The 27399-nt window shown below is 42.9% G+C and overlaps 1 protein-coding gene across 3 annotated transcripts in view; it reads left to right on the forward strand.

Annotated features, from left to right (window-relative positions):
• The first annotated feature begins 1742 nt into the window (after positions 1-1742).
• The window catches only part of AXIN1 (axin 1), a 166123-nt gene continuing 140466 nt past the window's right edge, over positions 1743-27399 (forward strand). For 2 of the 3 annotated variants that reach the window (XM_050968156.1, XM_050968158.1), the window contains exons 1-2: positions 1743-1797; positions 4035-5003. In XM_050968156.1, coding sequence (XP_050824113.1) covers positions 4126-5003 — 878 coding nt within the window. In that variant the 5' untranslated portion in view covers positions 1743-1797; positions 4035-4125. Of the gene's footprint in view, positions 1798-4031; positions 5004-27399 lie in introns of all 3 variants that reach the window. The other variant, XM_050968157.1, reaches the window with a different exon arrangement.

Consider the following 27399-nt stretch of genomic DNA (forward strand, 5'->3'; position numbering starts at 1 on the left):
GCCCAATGGCTGAGTCTCAACCCAACAGACTTCCTCAGGTCTATGGGGACCACCCCTCCTTTATTTTAACATGTACTGAAATGTATTAAAACTGATAAGTACCATTTTACACAACATCGAAGCTTATACTAATTGCATGGTATGCTTGAAGGCAGTAGAAATGTACATGAGAGAAAAATACATATGCTCATGGAAATGCTGTTTTCCTAAAACGTCCCTTAAAATAAAGCATTGTTCCTTATTTTTCACATGGTTTTCCCTTATTTCCATCCAGCAAAGGTGGTCACTTTATTCAGGTCCCCCAGAAGGGCTGGGCTGGATGAAAGCAATCTGGGCCTTTAGGAATGGCACCACATCAGGCCCCTGTGGCCCCATCTCCCCACTTGTAGTAGCAATGACAGATATCCCCCAGTTCTGTGCCCAGAGAGGCAGCAGTATGGGGCCCACTTCTCCCTGCCTAGAAGCAGTAGCAGGGTCCTCTTCCCTTTGGGAGCAGCAGAGGTGACAGCAGTGGTTCCCCTGTTCTTGTCCCAGCACCTGAGGTGTGTGGGCCAAGCCCCTCAGAGCAGTGTGTCTCAGAGATAACGTAGTGTATGGATCAGTTCCTCCTCCTCATCAGAGCTACTAGGTCAGGCTCTCAGCAAACTCAGGCAAGTAACATAACATCAGTTACTCTTGCGTCCTGTTTACAAACTATTCTACCCAACCAGGAGGGCTAGAAGTTAACTTTTTGTGTTTATGAAAACTGAGATTCTGATGTAATCACATGAGTCCAGGAGCTAAAGCCCTAGGCACTGGCCTTTTGTGCCTTAATCTGGCCTGGTAGACAAGGGCTTTCATCTGGCAAACCCTCGAGGTGCAGCAAAGGTACAGACTTGGGCCTCTGATGATGTGACCTTCACTCTCCCCCATTTCCTGGTCCCTTCTTACTCACAGGGCGTAGGATTGGAGGCAGGAGAAAAGAGTTGGACTTGGAAGCAGTTCCTTATTAGAACAGAGAGTTTGCAGCTGCTGCAGAGGTAACTGTCCCTGTAGCATGGCAAATGGGAAGATAGTGATGGAGCTAAGAGTTCTGATGGCTTTTCTTACTGGAGACTGATGAGGTTACAATGGATAAGGGGATAAGCTCTTTGTATTTAATTTTTAAAGTGGCTTGTGGCAGCGATGTTACCAGAGTGCGGGTGTTTGTTTAGAAGAACCCCAGAGGTTAGACTGGCCAGGACCATGGGTCTGAAAGGAGCAGCTGTATGCGTTTGTCTTGCAAAGTTGGTAAATATCCTCTTTTTAAAATGACCCGGGAAACTGAGCTGGCCTCTGCAGAGCGCTGCTGCCAAATTTGGAAATGCTTCGTTCCCTGCGGTGGGAAAGGGGCAGGAGGCGTGCAGCCCGGCCTGCACGGAGGGCACGGTCAGCAGCTCTGGAGGCTCCAGGTTTGGCTCTCTCCTCTCCTGAGCACGACGCAATACGCCGCCGGGGCCCTCCTGCGCCCCCTGGCTCTGGCTCTGGCTCTGGCTCTCCTGGCGCGGCGCGGCGCGGCGCCCGCAGTACCGGGCGGAGGCGCGGGGGGCGCGGCGGAGCCGGTCTCTCCCGGCAGCTGCTGGGTTGGAGCCGCGGCGCAGGCTGAGCCGTGCGGGGCTCGCTGCTCTCCGTGTCGCCGCCAGACCGAGCGGCTGCGGCCATGGGGGTCCCGGGCCGCCCGCCTTGTGCTGCTTCCCCGCGGCCGCCGCCTGCGGCCTCCGGCCGCCGCCACTGCTGAGCCGCATGGACCGGGCCCCGCGCCGCGGCTGCTCCGAGCGGGTGAGCGAGCGGGAGCGGCCGGAGCCAGGCCCCGGCCGTGCTGCGCCGAGGCCGCGGGGCTGAGCCGGGGAGGCCGCCCCATTGTGGGGCCGCCGGGACCGGCCAGCTCCGAGCCGGCGCTAGGCCGCCGCGCTGGGAGGGGAGCGGGCCGGGCGTGCGGGATCCGCCTGCGGGCGCTGGGCTCCGGCGGGAGGAGGGGGGTCGGGCTCCCGGGGTCCCCGGCGAGTGCGGGCAGCCAGGCTCCCCGCGGAGCGCCGGCTCGGCCCGCGAGGGTCCCGGGCCCCGCTCGCTCAGGCGGAGCCATGGCTCCTGTCAGTGCCGCAGCGCGCTGCCGGGCGGGCTGGCCCGGGGCTGCGGGAGCCTCCGAGCCCGGGGCACTGGCCAGCAGCAGGGCGAAAGAGCAGCCCACTCGCGAGCCCCTGGGCAGCGCGGGGGAGGATCATTATCTGGGATTACAGGGTGAAAATCCAGGGTCTGGGCACCAAGGCCTCGATCCGCGCCGGAACAGCACGTAGCCGCCGGGATCGGGGCCTCAGACAGTGCATGTGTCTCCGCACCATGTACCTGGGCTGTGCCCAGCGTCACCAGGCATGGTGATTTACAGAAGTGCCTTCAAGCTTTCCCCGGAGTTGAAATGCTCAGGGTGTGTTAGGGCGTGAGAAATGGAGCCTTGCTTGCAACTTGGAGCAAAATGGCTCGTGTGTCAGTTTCGGAGCGTGGGGTTCAACTCAATGAAAAGGTTGAAACGTTATGTTGGATGTTTAGGTGCTGGGAACTTTAGGATCTTCATTGTGAAAATCAGATTAATTCCATGGCCTCATTGTTCTAGTGATGAACGAGAAACATACTGTAAATAGGGCATAGTATGAAATAATACACTAAATTACAGGTGTTAAGGAAAACCTCAGAATAGCAACGGAATGTTGTATGTGTTTTGATCCAGTAGGTGTAATGAGTAACAGTATATCTTGGCCTCATGATCTCAGAAAACAGTTGAAACACGCAATTATCTAGGAATTAAAATCAGTTAACCTGGTTGTTTCCCACTTTGTTTTGTTTTGTTTTGTGATGACATACAAACTGTTTAGTGTCTTGAAGACCAGCAAGGGCACCTTCTAGCTATATTTTTTCAGCTCGGGAGCAACAGAAGTGGGAAAGTGGTCTGAAAGATGTAGTCCTTTGTGTGGGGTGAGCTTTGTGAGAGAGGCTTTTATTTTGTAATTATTTTTCTTGGCATATTTTCATATGCAATTGAGTTAGTCCATCTAAACAAGTGATTTATAAGACAGCTGCAGCTTTACAGCATTCAGGTTTTTGAGATCACAGTATTATTTTGTAACACAAAACTTTTGTTAGTATCTTTAAAGAATTTAAGTTATACTGATTTATTACAAAATTAGGTACCGGGGTTGTACACTTCTACTCCTGCCTCCATAAACACACACCTTCTGCACCACGTTGATCCAGATTACTTTTAAAAATATTATTTGATTGTTTCTCATCATCTGATGGTGACTAGAAATGTTCTCAAGGCCGGCAGCAAATGATGTTTGTTAACTTACATGAAGTGTCAGTAAATACCTTCCATTCCATGAAGTATAATGATATATTTAGTAGTGCTGTACAATACACACAATTTTTACATTATGCTCATTTATTACAGGAGTGTAATTGAGAAATAGTGCAAAATATTCTGGGAATGACTGTATTATGATTATCTGTGCATTATGATTTTAATTTCACTGAAGTATATTGTTAATTTAACCTAATGAATGTGCAAAATGCTTGTCTGTTAAAAGTGCTAAGGCACTGTCAAATCTCTCCAGGACTGGAGGGGAATTTCGTAATCTGTAATGACAGTTGATTGTATTGAAAGTTGTCCATGCTTGATTAAGTTATATTCTTGATTTTAATGTTAATTGGAAGTTTTTTCAGAATATTTTCGTATGCCCTGAAAGAAATTCCAAAACTATTATGGAGACGTGACTTTACCTGGTGTTTAGCTATGTAAAAATACTGTATGTTTTATGACTTAAGTCTGGTATACAAATATACACATTAAAAAATTCAAGTAAACCTCCTATTTCAGAAATCCTCTTATAGGATTGGTCATCAGTTTGTTTAGCTACCTCAGTATTAGGAAGCTTAGAAATATTGGAGTATTCTAAAAAATAGTTTTGTGTATTAGAATTTTTATCCGCAGTATTTCTTAATGGTGTTCTCATTTGTTTTAGCAGGACAAACGCATTCACTCTGGGACTACTGATACTGGTGTTTTGAGACTAAGCCTGTTCCCTCATTGTTCCTGTGCAAGCAGGCACCATAAAAATGAATATCCAGGGGAAAGGCTTCCCTTTGGATCTTGCGGGAAGCTTCACCGAAGATGCTCCAAGGCCACCGGTCCCTGGTGAAGAGGGTGAGCTAGTTTCTACAGATCCAAGGCCAATCAGCCACGGCTTCTACTCTAGTAAAAGTGACGTGATTAAAAATGAGACTTCCACAGCAACACCGAGGCGCTCTGATCTGGATTTGGGATATGAACCTGAGGGGAGTGCTTCTCCAACTCCACCCTACCTGAAATGGGCTGAGTCGTTACACTCCTTGTTGGATGATCAAGATGGGATAAATCTGTTCAGGACTTTCCTGAAGCAGGAGAACTGTGCCGATTTGCTGGACTTCTGGTTTGCTTGCAGTGGCTTCAGGAAGCTAGAGCCCTGCGTCTCCAATGAGGAAAAGAGGCTCAAATTGGCTAAAGCTATTTACAAAAAATACATTCTGGACAATAATGGGATAGTGTCCCGGCAAATTAAACCAGCCACAAAAAGCTTCATAAAAGATTGTGTCATGAAACTGCAAATTGATCCTGACATGTTTGACCAGGCCCAAACTGAGATTCAGTGCATGATCGAAGATAATACCTATCCTTTGTTCCTTAAGTCAGATATTTATTTGGAATATACAAGGACAGGTGGGGAAAGTCCTAAAATTTATAGTGATCAGAGCTCAGGATCTGGGACAGGAAAAGGACTGCCTGGATATTTGCCTACTCTTAATGAGGATGAGGAGTGGAAGTGTGACCAAGACATCGAAGAGGAAACCAGCCGAGATTCAGCCCCATCCAGCAGGCTTACTCAGAAGCTGCTTTTGGAGACAGCCACCCAGCGTGCCACCTCAACCAGGCGATATAGCGAGGGAAGAGAGTTCAGGTACATTAGCCTGGTACAACAAAATTTCTCGTGTCTGTAGAACTTTCATGAAAGCCATTTGGGCTTCTTGGGGCTGTTGTGAATTTGGGGATGCAAGTGTCAGTTTTGGGGATGAACGCTACCTTTTCATTTGGAAATTTTGGAATGCAAGCTTTTTTTTCCTTTGAGGAGAGTCAGTCTGAAATATCTGTGGAAACTGAGAACTGCGCTTGTCAGTTTCTCTGTGATTTCTGTTAATCAGACCTAAAGCGTGTTTCTCATCTTAAGGAGCTAATGGAGAGTGTAATTTGAAGCTGGGGCTGGTGAAAGATGGAGGGCTAATGCATTAATCATGGCCAAGGGTGGTCCTCTCATGGGCGCTGAAGAAAGATTCAAATGAGCTGCATTTCCAGGCTCGCATTTGGCCTGTAGGGGAGAAATGTCAGTATTTAGTGGTTGGATTGTAGATTTATATACTCATAATTAGGGCCCTACCAAATTCATGGCCATAAAAAATGCATCACGGATGGTGAAATCTGGTCTCCCTCTGTGAAATCTGGTCTTTTATACGCTTTTACCCGCTACTATACAGATTTCACGGAAGAGACAAGTGTTTCTCAAATTGGGGGTCCTGACCCAAAAGGAAGTTGCAGGGGGGTGGCAAGGTTATTTTAGAGGGGTCGCGGTACTGCACTGACTTCTGCACTGCTGCTTTCAGAGCTGGGTGGCTGGAGATTGACGGCTATTGACCAAGAGCCCAGCTCTGAAGGCAGCAGCGCAGAAGTAAGGGTGGCAGTACCATACCATGCCACCCTTACTGCTGCTGGCAGCAGCTCTGCCATCAGAACTATGCTCCCAGCCAGCAGCCATCGCTCTCTGGTTGCCCAGCTCTGAAGGCAGCGCCGCCATCAGCAGCAGCATAGAAGTAAGGGTAGCAGTACCATAACCCCCCGACAATAACCTTGCAATCCCGTCCACAGCTCCTTTTTGGATCAGGACCCCTACAATTACAACACCATGAAATTTCAGATTTACATATCTGAAATCATGAAATTGGCAGTTTTTAAAATTTTATGACCATGAAATTGGTAGTGCCTTACTCATAATAGGACTTTGCTGTGTAAATATGGAAGGGAATACTCAGTGTGACTGGTGGCTGGTGACTACAAGTTCTTTGTCACTTGAGTGACGGCAGCCATCATATTCCTCTGTACCCAATGGGGTGCATAGCAATCCCTGGAAGTGATTTTTGATTTGGTCTTAAAGGCTTCCTGACAGTGGATTCTACCAGTGCCATCCAAAAGTAGGAGTTGCCAAATTTAGCTATTTATTTTCCCTTTAAGGCCTTTCCTTTCATCCAAATAATTGTTTTTCACAAATAAGTTACTCTGTTTCTTGTAATTCCTCCCACGCCCTTCCAGCTAACACAGATTTTTAAGTTCAGTTAAAATGCCAAATATTTAATTTAGCAGGGAGTTCTCCAGGTTCAGTAACATGTCCAGAATGTGTTCTTATTTCTTTAAAATAAAATCACCTTTTAAAAATACATCTTAGGCTAAAATTTGACCTCTCTGCGAAGATTATAAAATGAAGCAGCTAAAAAAGTGTCCTGATCAAAGCTGCCCCAGCCTTAGGAGAAGGTATTTATGGATTTAATCTCACTCAGCAGTCCCTTTAGGCTGGCAGCTGGAAATTCATCTCTCCCTCTGCAAAGCCTCAGCCCACTGCAGATGCTGAAGCGTTTTCATTTTGATCCTTGTTTTCGTACAGATTTTGAGGAGGGAATGTTGAATGTGAAACTTTGAAAAAAGGGAGAATTCATGTGACTCCCAGCTGGTTTAATCAAGAGTCTGAAAAACAAAATCCTACATCCTGGGACTTTCCTGTGGAGTTAATAAAAACCTTGAACATTTCTTGAAATGCATTTTGTCTGACCAATTGAGTACCTACTATAAGGGAAGATTAGAAAACTTTAAGATTTAAGTGTCTTTTTATTTGTGATAAATAGCTTTTAAGATTGGAAATTACTTGTCTGAGGTGCAGTCCTCTCACTTCTAGAACAGGTAACAAAAGAGTATTTAGCAGTTCTGCACTTCTCACATCTAATTTAAGGAAAATACTGTGAACGTATTGGTTGAATACTTATTTTAAAACCGTTTTAAAATACCGTGAAATTGTGGCACTGTGTAATGAGGTTCATAAAGTTCAGAGGCTTTCATACTAGATCAGAGCAATATGAGATGGGATTAAACAAAGGTTGTGCATCTCAGAAAAAATAAATAGGGATATTAATCTTTTGTAAAACTTTGTATCCAACAGTCCGTCACTTCGGGTACAGATTTTTCACTGTCAGGTGCCTCTTGGAAATTCTTGCCATCAATGGGCACTTAAGTGAGATGCGTTTCCATACCAGGAATTACTGAATAGGAATAACATTTTTAAAAGCATTAATATATGTATTACTGTAGGTCCAGAGGACCCATTGTGCAAAGGGTCTGTACAGATATATATGTAGACATAATCCATCCTCCCAAAAAGCTCATAAGCTAAAAATTATTTGACATCTTAATTGCCAATCTATCCTTGTAGAACAGGTCATCTAACCAAAGTCCTCCAAGGGTATAGTGTACCAACCATTGTTTTGAGTGGCATTTTAAACCAATGGTTCTCAAACTGGGGCCACTGCTTGTGTAGGGAAAGCCCCTGGCGGGCCGGGCTGGTTTCTTTACCTGCCAGGTCCGCAGGTTTGGCCAATTGCGGCTCCACTGGCCGCAGTTTTCTGTTCCAGGCCAACGGGAGCTGCAGGGAGCAGTGCAGGACAAGGGATTTGCTGACTGCTGCCTCCCGCAGCCCCCATTGGCCTGGAGCGGCGAACTGCGGCCAGTGGGAGCCGCGATCGGCTGAACTTGCGGACCCGGCAGGTAAACAAACCGGCCCGGTCCGCCAGGGGCTTTCCCTACAGAAGCGGCCGCCTCAGTTTGAGAACCACTGTTTTAAACATTAAAACCTTGCTCCTGAAAACACTCAAGTGCCTGAGTACTTTTCTCCCGTGTGGATAAAAAAAATTAAAAAAATTTTTTTTTGATTTTTTTAATTAAAACTGGATTTTTTAAAAATTTAAATACAATTTAAAAAGTAATAAGCCTATGTATAATCATGACAACCTATACTAAGGCCTAAACTCATTATAATCCATTAATATAATTTAAATTAATGTTTGTTTGTTTTTTTTAAAAAAGCAGTATGTGTTTGCTGCCAAGCTTTAAAGAAAGTCAAACCACTGAACTGGTGGAAGTCACTGGATAAGCTCTACTGCCTAGCAGACCAGAGTTTGTTAAAGTGCTAAATCGGCTTTTGACAGCAGTAGCCTTTTCTGCAAATGAAGAGAGACTATTTTCTTCATTTTAGTTTATTCAACTAGTTCAGTTCAGTGAGTAGTTCATTCTGAGATAAGAAACCAGTTGGGAGTTGTGAAAAAGCAGGAAAGCTTGTTTTCCCCTTCCAATCTATGAATACAAACTAGGAATGAGAGGATGAGATCTACTAGTTCTAAATTCTTGAAGGGCGGGGTGACCAGAAACAGTCAGTTCAGTTCACTAACTACCGATGAGTCTGTCTACATTTAATAAATCAATTTGTTTTAAAAAAAACTGTTTTGATAAACTTTCTGATAAACTATTTTGTTCTTAGGTATCCAGCACATTTAAGATACTCTTATTTAACTTACAACCCCTCCCCCCAAACATTTTAAAATGTTTTTGTATATTTTCAATTGAATTTGAATTTCCATCCAAATAGAACTTGACACAAATTAAGATATTATCTACTAAATAAAAAAGTATAATTCACTGTTTTTCTAACATAATAAAAATGTAAAAATTAAGAATCTGAATAAATTTTAAATTAAGCTATAGAATTACTTAAATGAGTACAGATATATTATTCTCTTGATTAACAAAAAAAAATTTAGGGGAAAAGGCTATATTCAATTGCAAAATAATATGTTTTAATGGTACCAACCAATGAGAAATCAACTTTTCCTTAGGAAAATAACTTAAAAGTAAAAATGCAAAACAAGATTAAAATTGATGATTTAAATCGTGATTAAAATCATTTCAGTTTAAATTAATCCACCTTTCTTTTCTCATGTGAACAGTGCCTTTGAAGCCAAGTGGACTACTTATGTATGTATGTTCTTGTTATATATAAGCCTGTGCAGATCAGGGTCTTTGGTTGTCTTGAACATTTTCACAACTCGTCTGGTTTTGTATGTAAGATAATTTCAGATTTATTTTTGAAAGAGCACTGATATTAGCTTTTTTCCTTTCAACCTCCTACATCTATAGGTCTGTTTAATCTTCCCCAAATTTAACCTCTGCATATTGCTTGACTTCCATGGAAATTGAATAAAGAAGAATGTGTACAGTTAGAACTTAAACTGTTTGTTTTTTGTGAACATGCATTTTAAGTCAGATTCACATTTTTGCAGCATAAGAGGCTGAAAGTGTTAAATTCCTCATCTCATGAAAATAAAACAAATATAAATATTTGTTCAAACCATTTAAATTAAGCCTGTTATTAGTGTGATATATTCCTGAAGGTGAGTGTTCACTCGTGTAGTATGGAGAGCATTGTTTAAAATAAAAAGTGTTTTCAAATTACCTACTGTGTTTTTATATATGAAGGAAAAGGCCAATAGTCATTGCAGGTAGGCTACTGCAAATTAATTGGCATTGGTTATGGATCAGTGAACTTCAAAGAAGGTAACCTCAGAAGATCTCGTGCATTAATACACAGCTTCCAAAACTGACACTGACATGGTAGTAGTGACTGTGACTAAATCTTTCATTAACCTGCTTTTGACATCCACTGATCGGATTTTTCAGAGATATGAAGAGCAGAAATTAAACTTTTGCCTCAGAACTGCCTTGCAGATTTCTTTTTAAGTATTCTAATAAAACCTACACATTTTAAAGATTTGGAACTCTGTTGCTAGTCATTAAGTTATCAGGTTACATGTCACATTTTTATTTTATGTGTGCAGGTTTCTTCTACTAGTTATTTTATTTATCTAAATTTGGTCTAAGATCTCCCCATCTATGGATGCCCATCTGGAGCTCTGGGTGTCCTTGGCTTACACTATAAACCAGGAGTTACAAAACCTCCTGTTGAACAGTGAGATCATACTCGCTTTACTAAATCATAAACTCCCAGCTACTGTTTTGTTAAAGAATAATTAACTTTGTTTTAGAAGATACCTTACACACATTCTCTTGGCTTTGGTTTGGCAGTAGTAATTAAGGGGGCAGCATTGTGTAACAACTGTTTTGGCTATTTTTTTTTTTTTTTGAAAAAACAATCTAAGTGGTGGTTGGTTTCTCCGTCCTGAGAAACTTGTGGAAGATGGGCATGATGTGTGATAACATAAAGTAGTTTTTATATGAAACTGGCTCACTAATCTTATTTTCCACTCTTCACAGAGTTGAATGCACTGGGGGGGGGGGTGGTATTTCATTCCAGCTATAGTAAATGTGAATGCTGCTATTTAATACTGAAAACGGATAATTGTGTGTACTGATTATCAAACTTTAGCATGTGAATTTATCTGACTCAGCATAACCAAAGTTGAAGGAAATAATAGGAAAAGTGATTTGAATGGTCGGAAGTACTTATCTTTAACTCTTTAAAAGTAAATGTAAACATTGTCAGAAGTTAAGTGGTAGAATTGGACAGATCTGTGCTCATCTCAAAACGTGGGGAAAAGTTGGTTTCTTTAGGTTATTCAAGAACAAATGTGCATTGAATAAAACTCCTATTGAAGTTGAAGCGTAGTACAATGATTTGAAGAAGTTTGGTGATCTTGCAAGTAAGACTTTAAAATAGATATGTGATAATGTAAGTCCCTGTTCCAGGCCTTCCAGCAGCAATTCAATTCCAGGTAAATTCGGAGAGGTCTCTGTTCACCTTCAACATCCAACAAATGGCAAAGATCAATGGGTGATTATACCATAACAATAACTGAAAATCATAGATGTTAACTTGATAAGAAAGTTGCAACCTTCTTCATTCTAACAGCATTGCCTTAATTGTAGCACAAAATGATCAACTTAAAGGAATAACTGAAGCATTCATCTTGGAATCTTGGCTATATCCTGCTGCAAGGTGGCTTGATTAAAAAATTAGTTTTAATCTTGTTTTGCATTTGTACTTTATTTTCCTAATTTTTTTTAAAAGTTGATTCTCTTTTGTATAATTTGGCACTACTTTTTACTAACTAGGAGAATATATTATCTATACACGCTATTTAAACAATAATATAGCTTAACATACATTTATTCAGACTTTTAATTTTTACTTCTCACGTTTCAAGCTGCATTTGAATGGAAATTTAGAATTCAATTAAAATGCACAAAAATAGCATTTAAAATTTTTATTTTATAAAAATGACCTTAAATATGCTGGATACTTTTTTCTTTTATATGGTTATCAAAACACATTCTACTTATAAAACTGAGTTACTTTTTTTGTTTAATATCTGTAGTTAGTGAAATGAATGGATTGTTTCTGGATCCCATGTCCTTAAAGATTTTAGAACTAGTAGATCTCTTCTTTCCACACTTTATTTTTAGTCCTAAATTGGAAGAAACAAATAAACTTCCCTGCTTTTTCTCAACTCCCAATTGTTTTTTCGACTTTGTATGAGTTAGTTGTTGAACTGAATTAGCTGAATAAACTGAAATGAAGAAAATACTGTCTGCACCTGCACCTGCTGTCAAAAGCTGGGTTAGCACTTCAGCCAACTCTGGTTCCAGGTGCTTAGCCAGTGACTCCCACCAGTTCTATAGTTTGACTTTGTTTGAGACTTTGGCAGCAAACCTACTGCTTGAATGTTATTTGTTTACAGTAATTTAAATGATTTTAGTAGATTATAGTAAATGTAGGCTTTAACATAGTTTGTCATAATCTCAAATTTAATTTTATATAGGGGTTCTAAAGAGTAAACTATATACTTATATAATAAAAAAACAAAAATCAGCACTTAAATTAATGAAAAAATGGCTGGTTAATCATAAGAAATAATGCTCTCAAGAATCCACACTAGGAAAATTTGATTTGATGTCTAAAAAGAAAACCACAGATTATGTAAAATTGGTGAAGATGCCATCCAGGAACGTAGAGGAAAGTATGACAGCCATTTGCTCAGACAATAAAAATAAAAGTTTAAAAAATGAGAACGGCTTGGATTTAAAGATCCTAAACTTCTGATTTATGGGTACAAAGCTTATTACTTAAACCGCATTGTGAAATAAACAACATGGTTCTAAGGCACTTTATGGAAGGTCAAAAATGCTTTCAATCACCATTTACTTCAGAGTTGGTTGGTTTGTTGAAAAAGGATGATAGATGCCATGATTCCCCAAGGACTCTTTCTAGAAGATTCTGTATATTTATATTCAGATATTATCAGTGTTGAAATTTTCACCAAGCATGAGGTGGACTCTGATCAAAACATAGCCCATTCTTTCATAACATAGTACTCTACTGGGAGGTATGAGACTTACAGAAACAATTGAAAGAGGTTTCAGAAGGACATGACAATTTACTCTGATACTTCTCTTGCAGTTTTAGTGGAAATCTGACTTGATTTAACCAACAATGAAGAACTGCAACTGCACGGAGGGAACACTGAAAAATAATTCAGTGAAGCAATTAGGCAACATAACTGATCCCAAATAAAAATGTCATAAGTTGAGCCCATATCAAGAAGAAGAAGCTGAAGCATGGCTATTGGAGAGTGATCTTGATGTTTCTTCTCTGTTAGCGTTTACATTTTGAGACCCAAATTTCTACCTCGACCTCTGTTGGTGAAGGAGTTTGTCATGGTTCATTGCACTGAAGTAGTGGGAAATTGTGGAAGTAAAAACCTAGGACAGTTTAATTGAGAATTTTGTCCATTTTTAAAACCTGCATTGTTGTGTAGCCAGCTCAGCATGAACTGAACATGTTTTAGTATGTTTGGGTTGGTCTGGCTGAAACTTCATAATAGGCTGGTTACTGAACGAACAAATAGTTACTAAAGGTATACCTGCATGTAAGGGCAGATACAAAAAAGTGTTAGACCTCACTAGGGGAGCTGTTTTGTTCTATTTACAGAAGTACAAACTTTTTCCTGGACAAGATGTTCCTTCTTTTACTTGGGGAAATAATATGCTTTGAAAGAGAATCACTTGGGGCCCTCTGTTTTGTGGTGGTTTTTGTAAAACCTTAATGTTTTTTGTCCCAGGGAAAAAAATATATTATTTGATTTGAGGAAGATCACAACCTTGACTTGTAGCCAATAATAGGCCACAACCTGTGCGTCAGAATCAAGTCAAGTCCTTGCCGGCTGGTGAAGGCCAGTGCAGTTGGTTATTGCTGGAGATAGTCAGTGTCTCTGTTAAGGAGAGCATGCTTCCTTTCTTTAAAAAATCAACTTTTGACATTGACATAGACAGTCTAGGCAGCCACAGTCCAGTGTGGTGCTTTCCCTTTTGGAGTAAGGTTTTGAGAAGGTTGTGGTACATTGGTTCTCATAGCATCTAGTTGTCTTGGATTATCTTGACCCTTGACAGTCTGGGTACAGATCTGAGTTTGGTACAACTCTTGTTGTTTGGTTGATGTTCTCTTAGCAATTGACAACTATCAGGGGTCACAGCTAGGGTGACCAAATGTCCTGATTTTATAGGGACAGTCCTGATTTTTGGGTCTTTTTCTTATATAGGCTCCTGTTACCCCCCACCCCCTGTCCCTATTTTTCACACTTGCTGTCTGGTCGCCCTAGTCACAGCTGATATAGCAGATATACTAGCTGCTCTCCATATTGCTGATCATGAGACATTGCTGATTTGTCTGCAGTCTCTAGCAGGAGTGTATGGTGTTACCTTCTTTTGTTATCTGATAGCTGAAAGGCCCCAAAGGGTTGTACTGGGTAATTGCTTGTCAACTCCAAGGGCACTCTCACGGGTAGCATAGGATACTAATTTATCATCCTTCATATTCAGTGTATATATGGGATCAGCAGGGAGGTTAATGAGGAAACTTGGGCAGCAATGCTTTCAGTCTGCTGGTGACAACCAGCTTAGTGTTTATCTGAGTTGCTCCAGCATGTGGTGGTGATTGGGGCATGGAGCAGGCTGAGGCTCCATTGAACAAGACGAGGGTGATAATGGTAGTTTAGAAGAAACAACTGGAAGTGAAGGTGGAGATTATGTCTGTCTCTAGAATTGGGAGCATTCAACCACCATTGTTAAGCTGAAAGCATAACTTGAAGATCTGACTAGATCAATGGCTGGGTTTAAAAAATCAGATAGGAGTTGTGCTCAGGAAAGACTTGTGCCATATACACCTGGCTAGAAGAGTATCTCCTTCCAATTAAGAGGCCCTTCTGTATAATCAAGTTTCACTGGTTTAACTATCAGGGGGTAGTGGTGTTAGTCTGCCCTGTCAACACTGGTTGTCCGCTTGTAAGATAACTCCCTTCTCTTCGTGTGTCAGTATAATAATGCCGGCATCTGTAATTTTCATTCCATGCATCTGAAGAAGTGAGGTTTTTACCCACTAAAGCTTATGCCCAAATAAATCTGTTAGTCTTTAAGATGCCACCAGACTCCTCGTTGTTTTTACCAGTTTAACTAAAACCCATTTTTAAATTGATGTAGTTAAACTGATGTGAGCACCTGCATGGACACACTTATATTAACAATTTAAAGTGTGTTGTTACAAGGTTTTGCTCGGGTTTGAGTTAAAAATTGATGTTATGTAAACCTGCGCAGTGTTTATGTGTAGACAAGGTCTTGTTTATTAATTGAATTGAAGAAATAGTTGATCTGTTGGTTGTGTTTGGGTGTGGATTGATATTTGTGTTTCTCTTTAGAGAGAGACACAGCAAACCTCTGGCCATCTGTTTAGATAAGCAATGACAATGTTATCTCTCTCCTCCCCCTTCCCTGAATGTGTACCTTTCCTAGGCCTGGTCCACACTATGCTGTTAAACCGATTTTAACAGCGTTAAATCGATTTAACGCTGCACCCGTCCACACTACACTGCTCTTTATATCGATTTAAAGGGCTCTTTAAATTGATTTCTGTACTCCTACAGAACGAGAGGAGTAATGCTAAAATCGATATTACTATATCGAGTTAGGGTTAGTGTGGACGCAAGTCGACATTATTGGCCTCATTCTTTTACAGTAGCTACCCACAGTGCACCGCTCCAGAAATCGACGCTAGCCTCAGACCACGGACGCACACCACCGAATTAATGTGCCTAGTGTCGACGCGCACAATCGACTTTATAATATCTGTTTTATAAAATCGGTTTAAGCTAATTCGAATTTATCCTGTAGTGTAGGCGTACCCCTTGCAAGGATTGAATTGAATCTTATTCAGATCACAAAACTTACATTTTTAAAAAACAAGTATTTTAAATAGAATTAAATGGTGTCTTAGTCTTCCAAAGAGGTTTTAGACTGGCTTCTCCATATCTAGTATCCTTGGGCTTGTTGTCACACACTGAAGCTCATAAATTGGCAATACATTGATACAGTAAACTCCTTGTTAAAGGATGTCTTACCGTTCATGGGGAAGCTTTGCCTGATTTGATACCTAGCTTCATTCACATTTCTGAAAGGTGTACATTTCTAGTGATATGTCCACCCTAGCTTTCTCACAGTTCCGTTGACACAAGTCCCATAGTTTGGTATTTGGGAAATATAATTGGAGTAATTTTGAATTCTGTGCAATTTCCAAAAAAGATAGGTACTGAAAAGCTAAATGAAAATTGATCCAATCCCAGAACTCTGTGGTGAATATACCCAATAAGTGGGCCATATGATACATTTACGTGCCTTGCAGTTCAACCTTAACTTCAGTTTATCTGTTTGGAGATGTTCTTTGTTGTGGCTATAGGGGGCTGATTTTCCCTGTGTAATTTCAGAATGCAGGATGTTCATGCAGTTATTGCCTCTGTAACTCACTTTCTTAATTGGTCGGTTGGAATCTGGATGTATTAACTATAAGTTGTGCTGCAAAGCCGTAATTCATAGGCTGAATAGGTTGTTGGGAGAGTCTTAAGTCTCCTTCCTGCAGTGGCTCTGCTCTCACACAGCACCACCAAAATCAGTGGAGATCCACCTGGGCACAGAGGCTTGCCTGAGTGGATCATCTTATGGGACAGTGATTTCAGTGGGGATGGGTAGAGTCAATTTTGGACAATTCTAATTTGCTTGGATTTTGTTATATTATATATGTCACCACTACTGATGAATGCATAAATAAATGGCATGCAGTGACTAGAGGCCATTGCCCATGTTTTGACACCTTCAGGGCAGATACAGATAGATAAACTTTGGGCTAAATATCCCCAAAACTTTTTCCTTGTTGCTGTTTGGATTGCAGTTTATGTAGATCGTCATAGCTAAGAGAGGTAAAATGAAAGTGATTTGTTTGTATCAAGCAATTACTGTACATTTTATTTAAAAAAAATACTCCTAAATATTTAGTGGGAAAAGAAAATTCTGGTTTGAAAAGTGGCCATGCATTTTGTGCAGAAAAGTGACATTTTAAGGAGACTTTTAACAGAGGCACTGACACCTGAATTAGTTTATAGAAAAATAATCTCTGGATTACCAGGTTCATCCTTAAATCTTTTAAGAAATTACAGTTATTCATTGAAAAGAAAGAACCCCATGTTTTTTAAGCTATAGGTGGGAGCTGTAGTAATGATTTAATTTGCAATCTGCCACTGAGTGCACTGGATTAGTTGGTTTCTCTATGTGGAAAGATTTGAAATTAGATAGAAACTGAGGTTAATTATGTGTTCTAAATGGAATATGTGAAGACGATAAAACAAGAACCCATGCAGTTTGGTATGGTCTGTGAACCTAGGCATAATGTTTCGGTATGGAGAGGGTTTTTTCTTTTTCCTTTTGTTCGGCTGTAAGGGTTTTAGTCACAGAAATTGAAATGATTAAAAAGCCAAATTGGTTGTGTGTGTAATTCGGAACATCTCTCTGAAAGGGTTTGACACTTATTTGGCGAGTGCAGACATACTAACTATACTGCAAACTAAAACAGCAATTAGTTTTTCCCCTGCCCTGATGGACAGTATAAAGTGTGTTCTCTGTGTGCAAGTACTTCTCTGCTGTTGGTTGGGGATAGTTACAGTCAGTGGCTTATTATGAAGCTCTTCAGTGACAATGGACTGTCATAACTTTTCCAGTTTATTTTAATGGTCGTAATTTGGCAGTTAACCCATGTTTGGAGGAGCAGCTACACTATTGTCTGTATAGGATATTAAACAAGTCCAATGTCATCAACCCTAATGCCAGTAATTAACTAATTACAGTCTACGTAGCATGAACATGCAGTTCTGTAGCCTGGGAATCTACAAAATAGGTACCTCTGCTGTTGAACCGAGCCCCCAACAGTGTACAGCTATTTTAGTGACAATTTGTTGACCAAAAAAGCTATTTTTGTTCTAAAAATGCAATATTTATGTTATGACTTCAAAAATTGTATCCCCAGTAGTAATAAGTAATTTAAGACACATTTCTATTGCTATTCTAGCATTAATATGACAAACCTACAGTTGCCAAAAATTGGTGAAGTGAATCTTTTCAAATAAAGAACAGCAAATTCCATAATTTAAAGGGCCTGTCAGTGCCCTTAGACTTAATTGTTTGTTAGATGCCTAAAAGCCAAAAATGTTAAAAAAAAACACGTATAATGTTATTTAAAACATGCTTTTATGTTCAAGAGGATAAACTGCCTCACTTTCTGCTCTAAGCAGAATTTTCTCCTTGTCCGACTAGACACATGGGAATCTTGATCTCTCTCAACTACAATAGGAAAAAAAGGTCTCTTAATTGAGATCCTATGTTATTTATCATTTTTGAGTCTTTCCTTGTCCACTGCAAAGCAAGGGTCTCTTCAGTACCACAGTGAAACCTCGTGGACATTTATGAACCTCCCTTTGCCAAGTCTGTGTGTTTTAACAAGGTTACAATTATGTTCTGAGATAAATCTGTCTCCTCATTCATCTTTCTGCCAGTATGAAACTTAGCATGGTCCATTTTCCAGTAAGTCGCCACTCAGAAGTTCTGTAAAATGTTACCATTGGTAGGCAGGTCATCTTCTGCATAAAGCAATATGTCATAACTCAGTGTTATTACTTACCATGTTGTCCAAAGTCTTTCTCTATTATGAGGCAATTAGTAGTTGAGGCTGCAAAGGTTTCTGTGTAAAGTTGAATTTTCAGAGTTCTTTAAAATACACACACGTAGTCAAATTGACTTGATTTCAATGCAGAGCCCAGAGTAGAGTTTGTGGTGCAAATTTAGGATCATTTGGTTAAGGGGTTCCCGAGACGTAACCCTTTCTTTAGAGTACCTGCTTTCTTAATACTTTTTGTTGCAGAGATTGGGAGCCTGTGGAACTAGAGGCAGTATCTCAGAAAACTTTTATCATTGAACTGCTCAGCTGAAATCTGTTAGGCCTCAAAACACAATAATTCAAAAGTTATTAGACTTTGTTTCTGGATCTACGGAGTGGGGCACTGGGTTTCTGTGAGCAATGTATGGAACACCAGCACTCTGTGCAGACATATGGCTGGGAAGCACAGAGGAAAGAGTACAAAGGGAGAGACCCTCCCCCCCGCAAATCCTTTATATTGGCAGGTGTAAAGACCTGAGAGTCAAAAGACATGCAGTCAAGTTGTCTCGTCTTCCATTACGTTTACATCCTCCCCATGTCAGTGTTGGTGTAAAGGGTGGAGATTAATCTCTTTTGTTCCTCTCTGTCATCCGCTCCTGCTTCCATCTGCTCCATGGTGTTGAGATCAAATGTTCTGCCCTACCTACAAAGAGTTCTTCTTAAATTTTCTCTTGGGGTATGTCTACACTACGGGATTATTCCGTTTTTACAGAAACTGGTTTTTTAAAACAGATTGTATAAAGTCGAGTGCAGGCGGCCACACTAAGCACATTAATTCGGTGGTGTGTGTCCATGTATCGAGGCTAGCGTCGATTTCCGGAGTGTTGCACTGTGGGTAGCTATCCCATAGCTATCCCATAGTTTCCACAGTCTCCCCTGCCCATTGGAATTCTGGGTTGAGATCCCAATGCGTGACAGGGCAAAAACAGTGTCGCGGGTGATTCTGGGTAAATGTCGTCACTCAGTCCTTCCTCCGTGAAAGCAACAGCAGACAATCATTTCGCTCCCTTTTTCCCTGGATTGCCCTGGCAGACGCCATAGCATGGCAACCATGGAGCCTATTTTGCCTTTCGTCACTGTCACCGTATGTGTACTGAATGCTGCTGACAGAGGCAGTACTGCAGTGCTACACAGCAGCATTAATTTGCCTTTGCAGGGTAGCAGAGACGGTTACCATCCCTATTGCACCGTCTGCCATTGTAAATTGGCGATGAGATGATGATTATCAGTCATTTTGCACCGTTTGCATTTGAAAATTGGCGATGACGGTTATCAATCCTTTTGTACCATCTGCTGCTGTCATGGGTGCTCCTGGCTGGCCTTGCTGAGGTTGGCCGGGGGCACATGGACAAAATGGGAATAGCAGCAAAGAATCCTGTGGCACCTTATAGACTAACGGACGTTTTGGAGCATGAGCTTTCATGGGTGAATCCCCACTTCGTCAGATGCATGTAGTGGAAATTTCCAGGGGCAGGTATATATATGCAAGCAAGCTAGAGATAATGAGGTTAGTTCAATCAGGGAGGATGAGGCCCTGTTCTAGCAGCTGAGGTGTGAAAACCAAGGGAGGAGAAACTGGTTTTGTAGTTGGCAAGCCATTCACAGCCTTTGTTTAATCCTGAGCTGATGGTGTCAAATTTGCAGATGAACTGAAGCTCAGCAGTTTCTCTTTGAAATCTGGTCCTGAAGTTTTTTTGCTGCAGGATGGCCACCTTAAGGTCTGCTATAGTGTGGCCAGGGAGGTTGAAGTGTTCTCCTGCAGGTTTTTGTATACTGCCATTCCTAATATCTGATTTGTGTCCATTTATTCTTTTCCATAGAGACTGTCCAGTTTGGCCGCTGTACATAGCAGAGGGGCATTGCTGGCATATGATGGCATATATTACATTGGTGGACGTGCAGGTGAATGAACCGGTGATGGTGTGGCTGATCTGGTTAGGTCCTGTGATGGTGTCGCTGGTGTAGATATGTGGGCAGAGTTGACATCGAGGTTTGTTGCATGGATTGGTTCCTGAGCTAGAGTTACTATGGTGTGTGTGCAGTTACTGGTGAGAATATGTTTCAGGTTGGCAGGTTGTCTGTGGGCGAGGACTGACCTGCCACCCAAGGCCTGTGAAAGTGTGGGATCATTGTCCAGGATGGGTTGTAGGTCCCTGATGATGCGTTGGAGGGGTTTTAGCTGGGGACTGTATGTGATGGCCAGTGGAGTCCTGTTGGTTTCTGTCTTGGGTTTGTCTTGCAGTGGGAGGCTTCTGGGTACATGTCTGGCTCTGTTGATCTGTTTCTTTATTTCCTCGTGCGGGTGTTGTAGTTTTGAGAATGCTTGGTGGAGATTTTGTAGGTGTTGGTCTCTGTCTGAGGGGTTAGAGCAGATGCGGTTGTACGTCAGTGCTTGGCTGTAGACAATGGATCGTGTGATGTGCCTGGGGTGGAAGCTGGAGGCATGAAGGTAGGCATAGCGGTCGATAGGTTTTCGGTATAGAGTGGTGTTAATGAGACCATCACTTATTTGCACCGCGATGTCTAGGAAGTGGACCTCCCGTGTAGATTGGTCCAGGCTGAGGTTGATGGTGGGGTGGAAGCTGTTGAAATCGTGGTGGAATTTTTCCAGAGTCTCCTTCCCATGGGTCCAGATGATGAAGATGTCATCAATGTAGTGTAGGTAGAGAAGGGGCGTGAGTGGACGAGAGCTGAGAAAGCGTTTTTCCAGGTCGGTCATAAAAATATTGGCATATTGTGGGGCCATGCGGGTGCCCATAGTGGTGCCACTGATCTGGAGATATATATTGTCATCAAATTTGAAATAGTTGAGTGTGAGGATAAAGGCACAGAGCTCAGCAGTGAGTTAGCACTGAGATTCTTGTTTTTTTTCCTGGTGCAGAATACCTGTCATTTCCGTTTCTTGTTGAGTTTTGTGAATGCTGTGGATGCCATTCCTATCCTTGATGTGACTTCTTTCTTGAGGTCTCCATTGACTACTCTGGTGCTGTCTGGATAGATGAACTTTTTTACTTTATTGATGTTTTTGCCTTCTAATGTGATGTTGCTGCTTGATTTCTCCTCTTACTGCTGCTGTTAATTTTTGTGCAATTCATAAGCTCTTACTATTGACCAAAGCCTTATATCCCTATCCTAGAGGGAGGCAACTATCATTCCCTGCAATTTTACAGACAAGATAACTGAGAAGTTTCGCAAGGTCACTTATAGCAAAGCTAGGGATAAAACCTAGGTCTCTGATATGGCAGAAGATCAAACCTCATCCACGTAGTCTTTTGAATGAGCCTGCCAAAGCTGAATTGCTACAGGCAATAATCGCCTCTTTTATGATAGTCACTATATTTAAATTCTATCATGTGCAAGTGCTGGAAGGAAGATGAAGACAAAGATGTTGTGTGATTCGGCAATGGCTTGGGGCCCAGGAGGACTGGGCTCTGTCCAGCGCTTTACTGTAGATTTCATATATCATGATGAGCAAGTCATTTATTTGGAGTTGGAGACTTTTGGGGAGGGAGCTGCTTTTCCACCTGTTGCAGTGGCAACATATGAAGCCCCCTAAGCAGGTTCCAGAGACAGGACCCTGGTAGAAATCCAAAAAACAGAGATGTGGAGATTAAATTTTGCTATCTTAGGTACTTACCGGGCTTTCATCGCTGACACCTCACAATCATTAATAGGTGTTCTCCTCAGAAATATCACCACACTTTACAAGTGGAGAACTGATGCAGAGAGGGACTAATTGACTTGCCCATGGTCACCCATGAAGTTTGTGGCTGAGCCAGGAATCAAAGTTAGATCTCCTTCCGACTAGGACTGTCCTCACACCCGTATGTGTTACAGAGGCAGTCTGCCTCACTCAATTTCGCTCAATTGTTGGGTCCTCTTGCCATGTGAATAGCTGAAGTTTCAAGGCTAGGAAGAATCATTCTTTGTGGTAAGGTCCACAGAACTTTTCCAATGGGTACTTCAGCCTGGCAGTCTCTGGCAGCTGGGGAATGCCCTGTCCCCTGAAGATCCCAGTTTTCTTTGCTGTTCCTCCCTGCTGCAGAACTTTTCAGAGGGGAATCTCCAAACTTCACTTCAAATGTTCAGAAGAACAATTGGGCTCAGTCCCTGTCCCTGTCTCTGTCTAATTCCCAGCCATGTCCCAGGTCTGCATTTTGATTTTTGGGATGATTGTCCCCTCAGCTCTGCTTTCCCTTCTGAAGCGTTTGCAGTGGCTGGTGTCCTTGGAGGCTCGAGGGAGTGAGCGAAGCCAAGAAAAGCCAGAGGCCGAAGAAAGAGTCTGTCTCTCCTGTTGCCCCCTTATCAAGTTTCTTGCTGCAGAGCTTGGCTGGCCCTGTGGACAGAGTGCAGTTTCCCTCACAGCCCAAGACAGGTGGGGTTGCTTCAGCCCCTCTTCCCTAGGCAGTTGGGGATTGGAAAAGCCTCCCTCACCCCTTCTCTATGAGAGGAATGAAGCCAGAAGAGCAGTTACCTCCTCCCCTTGCTCCTCCACTTCCCCATGGGCTCTGGATGCTGCCACTACCAGTGCAGAAAGGTGCCTTCAGCCCAGCTCCCTCCCCCCCCTCCGCCTTCCCTACTCATATACCAGGCTGAGAACTCCAGGGGAAACATGGACCCACCTGGCCCATGTGGATCCCTTGCAGCAGAGGGGGTAGCGCGTCTGGGAACCCAGGCTTGAGACCCAGAAGGGCTGATGTGTGGGAAGAGAGACAAATAAGTCCAGAATCTTTGAGGGTAGGGAGATGGCTAGCCAGTGGACGTATTTTCAGAGCAGTCTCTGAATTCAGTTGTGCTCCCTATTCTGAAACAAGGTTATAGGGACGAACTCTGGAAGAGGGAATAAATGAAATCACCACTGCTTCCCCTGCTCACCTTCATGGAGTAGTCCTCAGTGCCTGGTTCCCCTGCTCCCCCTCACAGACAGCACTGTGCCAGAGCAGTGCAAGAAAGACCAGGCCATAAACATGTTTTGATTCCTCTAGGCATACCTACCCCCCGCCTCCCCCCCCACACACACAAAGGGGGAAAGAAGGCCAGTATTCAAATCAGAGTTAGGGAATCAAGTAGCAAAATATATTTGCATGCATGCACCCCCCCACACCCCTTTCAGACCCTTCTGCCTGAATTGTACGTGAAGGTTTGGACTCTGAAGAATCCCCACACCTAGGGGCGACGGACCAGCAGAGAGCCCCCAGTGGATAGAACCTTCAGCATAGCACCCAAGAGGTATATGCTGAAGAGTTTCCAACTATGCTTTGGCTCGGCTACACCCTCCCAGGTCACAGGCCCCACAATGCCTCCTGCTCAGGGAATAGGAGGAAGAGAGCCGATGCAGGCACAGCCCTGCCCTTTAGGCCAATAGTTAGGCCACAGAGGGAATCAAAAGAATGGCCTTCCTTTGCATGCCCTAGAGTGGGGAAGGAGAGCAGGGCATGTGGAATCTGCTTGGGAACTGGCCCTGGTGCCAGCAAACTGCTGCCCTCTTCCCTAGCAGAGTGGTTGTAGCTCTGCATGGTTTCTGTGTGCAGGAGACTCCCACTTGCAGCACTACAGCCCAGGCTTGGAAGGAGAGGAACACTGCAACTCCAACAGTTATCCCTGAACCAAATCACCCACTGAAGCGGCCCTTTGAGAGGTGGTAGCCAAACAGCTATGCATTTGCTCACAAATAGACCCCCCAGGGAAGCACAGGAGACAGGCAGAGTCCAATGTGCATGGAAGTAGCAATTTCCAGGGTGCAGAAAGGAAGCTCAGAGTAAGTGTAAAATGTCTCCCCTGCCCCCAATTGTTATATGGCCATCTTTTACGCGGGCTCCTTGCGCATATGGTCAGGGAAAGAAGTATCTCCTAGAAGAAGACAGAAGTGGAGGGACATCTCAAGCTCCCTTCTCAACCTCATTCATTCACAAGCCCCCTGCATGGACCCTCGGGGCAGCCCAAGCCCATCCCCAACTTAGCGGAGCTCCTGGACTCTTCCAAGCCCTCACGGAGAAGCAGAAGGGAAAACAACCCCCTGTCCAGCACACGCACACACAGTGAAAGGGCAGTGTTTCCCATCCCAGCTGTTGGGATCAGGCATCAGAAGAGGGGAAAGCAGTGTGGGACGAGAAGAATTCGCCCAAAGAAGGGACATCCTAGACTGGCAGTCCCAGGAGATAGGTGAGTTGCATGTAGTGAAAAAAGGAGGATTCTTCCGTCTCTCAACTTAGATGACCTAGACACTGTAATTGGAGGTAGAAATGCCAGCAGAGTAAGAGCTCAGGCTTGCTGCTTTCCTCATATGAGCTGTTGCAATTGTTGCTTGGTCACCCACAGAGAAAAAGGTACATAAGTAGTGCATTTCAAACAGGGATTCATCGCCCTCGAGACAGTCAAGGCTTTGCATCACCCACCATGCCTGACCTGCAAATGCAGAAGTTTTGCTAGGGAACCCAGAGGTGATATTCCCATCTCCATGGTTGCTAGAACAATGCCAGTCCTGGCAGAGGGGAGCAGCTTTGAAGGAGCCTTTGGAGAGAAAAATTGCAGGGTCCCTGAAGATACTGTTAGAATCTTCCAGCTTTCCCCCATAAATGTCTGTTTAGGGTGCCTATGCATCCAGAGTGGCAGTAAGATGGTTTCAGAGTTTCTGGAGTCCCCAGGAATGTGAGGACAAGCAGTTTGAACTATCCAGGGCACGCTGGCTGCTTGGTTAGGCATGCCCTTTCATCTGCAAGGTCATATTCAGTGTGATCAAAAACAGCTCGTGCTGTATTGCCTTGTTGATCTTAGCTAGGAGGGTCCTGTGGCTGAAGCAATAAGTGATGGAGCAGATATGTGCCCTAAAGTCAAATGATCTAGTCTACCTTTCTGGGCAGGCTCCTACTTGTGGAGATGCTAGAAAAGTTCTAACAGTTCCAAAGAATCTGGGTCTGCCATGAGACAGGCCTATGGGATGAGCCAGAGGCACAGTTTAACAGCACGTTCAGAAGAGCCAAGTCCTAATGCCCACTCCAATGACCCCAGATCAGTATAACAGAAAAGGAAGGTTTAGTTGCTACAGAGCCTTACGTCCTTGGAGAAGATGTGACTTTTATCTTCAGTCACCCTGCTGCAAGATGGCTAAACAGGAAGGCGTACAGGAAACACTGAGCCATGTACTTCGGTTTATAGTTGTCATACTGGTCCTGGAGCAGCAGAGGGGCTAAGGAATTCAGTCTGTTGCCATTCCAGTGACCAAAATGAGAACTGCATCTGAAAAGGGTCAGTGCCTCTTTTAGCGTCCCAAGTTTCAATGTGGAGCCCTTAAAGTCAGTCAGTTGTTGCTGAATTAAGGCCAATTTCTGTGATCTTGGAGACCCCAGGATTCATCATGCTTCTGCATACCCAGCCTCCACTCCCATCACAGGTATCTGCTGTTTGCTATAGTGGTCTAAAAGGTTAGTATTAGGTACTATCCCTAGGGCTGGCTGCAGCCATGAGGACTCTTGCTTTTGCTTGCAGCTGAGTATATGAAGAGATGTGCCCACCTGTTCTTGAATGACTGACTCATCAGAGCCAGATTGGAATAGGCAAATCAGCCTGCAGTCATGGAAATCTGTAACATCTTTGAATCACATGGAGGGATAATAAAGAGGATGAAGAGCAGTCTTCCAAGATCCACTAATCCTGGAAGTAAGGTTCAACACCAGGAAAGGGCATGAATCTCTTACTTACGAGAAACTGATCAAGTTGTTACACTGCATGCAAGCTTTGTCACACCATAAGATGTGCATTGTTTGCAGCTGTCTTCAAGTCCTGTGCTCAGTGGCACCAAGCCTTGAAGTTGTTCTTTATCCCCAGGTTTCACAAGACGGTTGCAGCTGTTTCTGTTAGTGCAGTAGAAAGCAGAATCAGAAACTGTTGCAAATGACTACTTTTCTTAAGAAAAGTGTGATGATGTCTGATCACAGGAAACCTGGGGAAGGAGGTATCCCCTGAGGCATTGAGAATGGAAAGTGTTTATCCCAGATTTGGCTTATAGAGTTGGGGTGCCCACTAAGGCAAGTCAGGTGGTCTCTGGCAGAGAGAAAGTGATCCATAAACAGAATGGATACCAAAGTCCTCAGATCTGTACTATTGCACTTTCGCATAATTCCCCAGTCTGAACTTTAGAGTTCAAAAGATGGGGTACCAGCATGAATTCCTCTAAGCTTAATTACCAGCTTAGATCTGATAGGCTGCCACCACTCAAAAATACAGTGTTTTGGGGCACTCTGGTCCCCCCAAAAACCTTCAATGGGGACCCCAAGACCCAAATTCCTTGAGTCTCACAACAAAGAGGAATAAACCATTTCCCCTCCCCCTCCTTTCTTCCTCCCAGATATTTCCCACCCTGGGTACACTAGGAGATCACCGTGATTCAAACTCCTTGAATCACAACACAGAGAAATCAAGTTTTTTCTCCCCCTTCTCTCCCCCTCCTAGGCTTTCCCTCCCTGGGCTATCCTGGCGAGAGAGACAGATTCAAGCTCCGTGAATCTAAAACACAGAGGAAATTCACCTTTCCTCCCCCACTCCTCTTTCCCTTCTCCCACCAATTCCCTGGTGAGTACAGAGTCCGTTCCTCTGAGCCTTAACAAGGGAAAAAATTAATCAAGTCTTTTAAAAAGAAAAGCTTTTAATAAAAGAAAGAAAAAAGTAAGAAATCTCTGTAAAATCAAGATGGAATATTACAGGGTCTTTCAGCTAATAAACACTAGAAAGAAGTCTCTCCCCAGCACAAATACCAATCAAAATCCGTCCAGCAAAATACACATTTGCAAATACAGAAACAATCAAAAGACTATAACCACCTTTTCTACTTAATACTCACTATTTTGAATATATAAGAGACTGTAGCAGGGAAATTGGCAAGAAACCTGGTTGCACATCTGGTCCCTTTCAGGACCCAGAGAGAACAAAGCAAAACCCAAAAAACACAAACAAAGGCTTCCCTCCACCGAGATTTGAAAGTATCTTGTCTCCTGATTGGTCCTCTGGTCAGGTGTTTCACGTTCACTGTTTGTTAACCCTTTACTGGTAAAAGAGACATTAACCCTTAACTATCTGTTTGTGACAGCAACAAAATCTGCAAGAGTGCAGTCAGACATTGCTACAAGGGAACGGAGTCTGGGAACCAAGATACGACCAAGGGAAATACAGC

Source organism: Gopherus flavomarginatus, chromosome 9 (genome assembly GCF_025201925.1).
Source record: "Gopherus flavomarginatus isolate rGopFla2 chromosome 9, rGopFla2.mat.asm, whole genome shotgun sequence".
Lineage (NCBI taxonomy): Eukaryota > Metazoa > Chordata > Testudines > Testudinidae > Gopherus > Gopherus flavomarginatus.